This window comes from Capsicum annuum, chromosome 3 (assembly GCF_002878395.1).
Source record: "Capsicum annuum cultivar UCD-10X-F1 chromosome 3, UCD10Xv1.1, whole genome shotgun sequence".
NCBI lineage: Eukaryota > Viridiplantae > Streptophyta > Magnoliopsida > Solanales > Solanaceae > Capsicum > Capsicum annuum.
In genome coordinates, this window is record NC_061113.1 from 26,564,253 (window position 1) to 26,570,457 (window position 6,205).

General features: G+C 35.4%; 1 protein-coding gene across 1 annotated transcript; it reads right to left on the minus strand.

Moving 5' to 3' along the window:
• Nucleotides 1-3,745: 3,745 nt before the first annotated feature.
• LOC107864087 (2-hydroxyisoflavanone dehydratase) lies at nt 3,746-5,278 on the minus strand. The gene has a single exon (XM_016710351.2). The coding sequence runs from the start codon at nt 5,042-5,044 to the stop codon at nt 4,094-4,096; it is 951 nt and encodes a 316-aa protein (XP_016565837.1). The 5' UTR covers nt 5,045-5,278; the 3' UTR covers nt 3,746-4,093.
• Nucleotides 5,279-6,205: the final 927 nt, after the last annotated feature.

A 6,205-nucleotide genomic window follows, 5' to 3' on the forward strand; every position in this document is an offset into this window, starting at 1 on the left:
CATGGTGGACTGTTTTGACAAGCTAAAGTAGATCGACCATAACTCTTTTATCCGATATCGGATTTGGGTGAAATTGGTATCGTTGGAAAGATAATTCAAAGGGCTTTCATTTCATATAAAGTAGGTCACCCAGTTCGTCATGTACAAGGAGTTATGATCGTTTGAAGTTGACCCTAAAAATCTATTTTGAGAGGCTAGAGTAAAACGAGTATAACTCCTTACTCATACGTTGGATTTGGATGAAACCAATTGCATTGGAAAGAAGACTCAAAGATCTTTCTTTTTATAGGTCATATCTCTCCCAGTTCATTATATTAAGGGAGTTATGAGCGTTCAAAGTTGACCCAAAAAACTGGCAGGCTTCAGTAGTTTGTGTGCCGGAAATTTTTCTGCACATTTACTATTCACCATATCCCAGCCACCGTTTTATAGTTTCGAACGTGCTCGATTATATTCGAAACTTATCTGTTTTTGTAAATCTTTATATCGTTGGAAAGCTTATTCAATAACCTTCGTATGGAACCATCAACGGACAAATTTCGGTATAAATAAAATAAAAGATTAATTCCATATAAATAAGACCAATACACGTACTTGAATACGCCGATACATGTACTTGAATATGGGGTGTTACATAAGTCTTATAGACATTTAATTCAACCAATTATCAATATGAGAATGTGGCTGGAAACCACAAACCCATCAATTGAACCTCCAAAACCAAGACAGATGTCAGGCAGTCCTGGCAAGAACAGAAGAAAGAACAAGGATGAGCCAAAAAAGTGAGGCAAACTCTCAAAAAAATGTGTCAACATCACCTGTTCAAGGTACAATCAAGTTGGTCATAACAAGATTGTGTGTGCTAAAATGGTAAGCCTTAAATAAATTTCATAATAGTTTGTAAAGTTAACATATTTCTTAACTTTTCATATTTCTGTTGTATGTTAAAATGGGATGGATAGCAGTAATAGTAGTCAACCTAGCACTCAACCTACAACTTCATGGAATCCACCACCACCACAATCAAGTTCTATTTATGGTGACACCAGTACAATGGCAAGAGATACCTACACTCAAAGTCAGATAGCAAGAGTAAGTTATATATGTTCTGCTGCCTTAATATTCTTCTCCTGCTTAATATTATTATTAAAAACTGTTGAAAATATTGTGTTGCATTTATTCACAGTCAAGCTTCACCTTTCATACATATACAACTACACAATCCAGTTAATCAGGATCTATTTGTGTTGACACAACTGTTGTGCCAAGAGCACCTCAAAAAAAGGTGTCAAGTACTGCTGGTAGAGGTCAAGGTGCTGCTGGTAGAGGTAAAGATAGTTCTGGTAGGGATGATGGTTCTAGTAGAGGTCAATATGGTGCTAATAGGGGAGGTGAAGTAGGAACTGGTAGAGGTCAAGGAGGGAGTGGTAGAGGATTGGCAAGAAAAATTGCCAATACAAGAGGGACCCCATTTGAAAGTGGAAGAAATGCTTCTTCCAGTCAAGAACCACCTTTGCCAACCAACAAGAAGCCATACAATAATACCCCATTTGCTGCTGCTACCGGATACAAAAGGCCTGCAACTGATTTTGGTGTTTACTCTAATCCAGCAACTGGAACCCAAGTGTACAATGTATTTCTCTCTGTCTCATTATTTACCTATAATAATATTTCATTCAAGTTTTCAATGTTCATTGTCTTACAATTTTATCTAATTTTGTAGCCTGATAAATCAAGTGAGAGGGTTCTTTATGGAGGTATAAATTCAAAGAGTGCTTCACCAACCAATATAGATATTGATTTTAAACCTAGTGGCCTAAAGTGAAGTGAAAAAGATTCAGTCATCAGCACACAATTGCAACAAATGAAAGAAAATAAGAGAAAAAAAGTGGATGCAACCAAGTCTTCTTCACCAGTTGGATCTTTAAAGAAGTAGTTCATTTAGAAATGATTTGTACTGTAATGAGGGTTAATGACTTTGAACAAATTGTGTTACTAGTTTTTGAACAACTTTATCTTAGGCAACAGTTAATGACTTTGGTGTATGCTGCAGTAGAGCACTATTATGCTCAATGTTGAGCTTTTTTTGAACATCTTGTTTACTGATGTATGCAGTTTTTAGCTCAACTTTAAGCTGTTTTAATATGATATCTAGCTGTTTTCACTTTTTAGCTCAATCTTGAGCAGTTTTAATATGATGTGCTACTTCTAATATAGTTCATTTTTATTAATACCTTCAGTAGTTACAAATAGGCCATATGGTTATTATACCTTCATTAGCTGCATAACTAGACACAAAGTAGCCAATTGGCAATGAGATTGTCATACGAAACATGTCAATTCATTCAAACAACTACTACTACTACAAACAACTACTAGAACCTACTACAAACTACTACTACTATAAACTAACCAAACAACTACTACAAACTAACCATTACAAATCTATTACAAACTAAACTAACCAAACAACTACAACAAACTAACCATTACAAATCCATTACAAGCTAACCATTACAATATTCAATTTCCTATTCAATAGGCAAACTTAACTACTACCTTACACTATATTAAAGAACCACTTTACAGTAACAACAATGAGAAAAAGTAGAACAAGTCTATTCAATTTGAGCTTAGCACATTCCCTTTCAAGTTTAACTTTTTTGAGTTCTTGCCTCAATGCAATCAACTTCTCTTCACTATCTTTCAATTTCTCACACAAAGTGTCCCTCTCTTGTTCAATGTCTTTAAGATTTTGCTTCAATCGATCACATGAATTTTTACCATCTTTGCACCTAATCATTAAGCTCGATTTTACCTCAGGATATTGATGCACAGAAATTGAAGGTTTTGGATCAATTCATCTAAAGTACACACATCCACCATTTTCCTAAAATGCAACAACAGTAGAATAAACAAAAAATCACCAAAAAAATTAAATTAAAATCTATGAAAATGATACAAACCTTTGGAGCTTTACATCCAAAAAATCTATGACTCGAATTTGATGGAGTCCTTGAAGTTCCTAAAGGACAGAATTAGAAACAATAACACAAATTGGGAACCTCAATATTAACGAAATTTTTCGAAATTCTCATCGAAAATGAGAGAAAAATATAATTTAAGAGAAGTTACGAGATAAATTTGATAGTGAGATGAGAGAAATTGAGAGAAAAGTCAGCTATGGAGGAGAGAATGAAGAAAGAAGAAGAGGAAATTAGGTTAAATAGAGGGAAAGTGAAGGGGATGGCAAAAGTATACGTTATTTAACCGTAACTTTTGCCACATGGGCAGCTTTTTTACGCGTCACGCGCCTCCAGCGATTACACAGCACGCGCAGTGCCATGTAGGCAAAAAATGCACAATTAGATCAAAATTCGGGGGGTTTAGAGGTCTGATACGTGCAGGCCTTAGTTGAGGGGTCTAAGTGAATTTTCGTAACAAGTTTGAGGGACTATCGATGGGTTTGGCCTAAAAAATTGTTCAAATGATTCAAATTCAAAGTAGTTGAGGTGTTTAATAGATACAAGGATGAATTGAGGCGTTTAAATGAATTATTCAAACAAGTTTAAGAGATGGTTCATGATTTAAAGCCATTTAAACAAGTAGAATATATAATAATTGTGGTTGTGTTAATCACTTAGTTGACATCAAATCTTATGTCGATAATGCTATATGTAGTAATTCTAGTAAAATTTACATAAAGAATTTGAATAATTTAGGCCTAAATGATGAATTAATTCGATGAAACAGAAATTTATAATTTTATTTAAATAATGTTCGAGAATGCCTTACCAAACACACCCTTCCAGAATACAAGGAACAATAGCATGAGCTAGTTGGAAAGACAAAAGAAAAATGTCCAATTACATATAAGGAAATCTATAATAACATACGTTACTAAAAAGGGTAGTAATTTAATAATTTTGGCATGATGATCTGCTTGACGTTTCCAAAATGCCCATTATTGCCAGGAAAACGTAATTAATCATACCAATTGGAGAGTAAAAGCAGTCACACACAGAGCCCTTTACGCCACGGCACATTCAGATATTCAAATTCCAGAATATCTTATATGAAAAACAAAAAACCATCACACACAACTCTGTTTGATAAAGTTAGCCATTCGCTTTATCAAATTTTTAGCCTTTTCAGTCTCAGTATCAAAAATCTGGAAGCAATGATCTTCACCTTCAGCATCAATCAATTCAATTTCCCCATTCCATTCACTTTTCTTCACAGCTTCAACATACTGAATTCCAATATCTCTCAACTCATCTTTCTCTGCAACACACACCAAAGTCTTCGAACAACCCAATAAGGATAATCTATCTTTCTCAACAAATGGATTAATTCTTGGATCATCAACTCCATTCTCAGCTGCTGGATTCACAAAAACCCACATTCTACTAGGCAAACTATCTTCCTTAAAATCCTTCGATGTTATGAAGTAGGGAAAACAAAGTAGACTACCCAAGATCTTGATACCTCCATTTATGGTTTCAGTTCCAGCTCTGAGTGATATATTATAAACTATATTACCTCCAGCACTATCACCACCAATAAACACCTTCTCAAAATCACCATGGTTAACTAACCAGGGTTCCTTCTTGAACCCTGGTTGGTCAGCTACATGTGATCCCACCCATTGAAGTGCGGTCCATGAATCCTCGTACCCTACAGGAAGAGGATATTCAGGAGCAAGACGGTACTCCACCGAAATGACAATGGCGTTGGATTCTGAAACAAGGCGGTTCATGTAACGATGGTCAAGGAAAGAGAAGGCGGATTCGAGACAGAATCCGCCTCCATGATAGTAGACTAAAATAGGAAGTGTTTGGTGGAGGTTCGTGAGCTTTGGGAGGTAGATTCTGGCTTGAATTTCAGGTGAAATGTCTATATCCTTTGAGGCAACGCCAGTGGTAGGATCTTCCGGTGACGGAGGAACGATAGGTGAACTGAATAAACGCTCAACGCGGCCGCTTTTGTAGACACGGATGAGTTGAGGGAAATCAACTACAACCTCATTGTCACCGGAGTCCATGGTGGTGTATGAGATATGGTGTATAATGTATTAGTGATGATGCAAATAATTTTTGAGGTGCAAATGGGATATATAACGACAAGACACTTTTACCAATTGGGGTTATTTTTTATTAAAAATAATTGATGTTCGGAGTGTTATTGATCATGGACTATGGAATGGGAGCATGACAAAAGTACCAAGAAATTATTTGGTAAGGAAATACTGCTTTCCATGTACTGGCGTGGTAGGGGAAGGTTGAACCTAAGGCAAGAAGATAATATATTAAAATAGAAAAAAATTATTTAATAATAATTGTCACACCCCTTTTTCTACCAAAAAGAAATTAATTTTATCGTTTGAAAGGATTTTTTTATTATTAAGTGACAAAAGGTGAAAATTTATTTTGAAAATGATCTTTTATATTCAAAACTCAGAGTCGCCACTTGGCATAATCAGGTGTGTCAAGTTACCTTTGGAAAACCCTTTTCAAAATGATTTGACTCATTAAAACTGGTTTGCGAACAGAGATTTCGGCTAAGAAATTCTATTGACCGAGAGGAAGGTGTTATGCACTCCTCAATCCCGTGGTTCGACCATGGTCGCTTGGTGGAGCATATCAGCTAATTTGACATTACAAATGTATAAACCACACAAAACACACATAAAACAATCAATCAAACACACGAAACAAAACGAATCCAAAATATAGTGTTCAGTTCAATTATACAGTCCCAAAATAGAAAAAATGCGAAAATGTAAATTCTATCCTAAACTAATCCTATACTAATGTCTACCCGACGCCTCGGGCCTTCATCACGATCATCTGCTGCCAACATGATACGTCGGGGCATTCCCCGATGAATAAATACAATGAGCCTCGGGGCATCCCCCGGCTAAATGAATACATTTTATGAAATATGATAAAAATGAAGAAAATCACTCAAACATAAATATTTAGACATTCGATGATTAGAATCCTACGAGTTGCCTAACCCAAACCTAGAATTTGCCTACTAGTTTCGGCCTGAAATATGATACTATAAACGTTCAACATCAACAATGAATCAAAATACTATAATATTCACTCTTATTGATTTTTTTTTATTTTTGCCCCAAAACAACCAATTTTAATTCTCAAACGAGATACCATTTCATCACATAATCTATAATCACTCAACA

Coding starts and splice junctions, on each gene's coding strand:
- LOC107864087 (XM_016710351.2), bottom strand. CDS start 5,044: ATGGACTCCGGTGACAATGAGGTTGTAGTTGATTTCCCTCAACTCATC.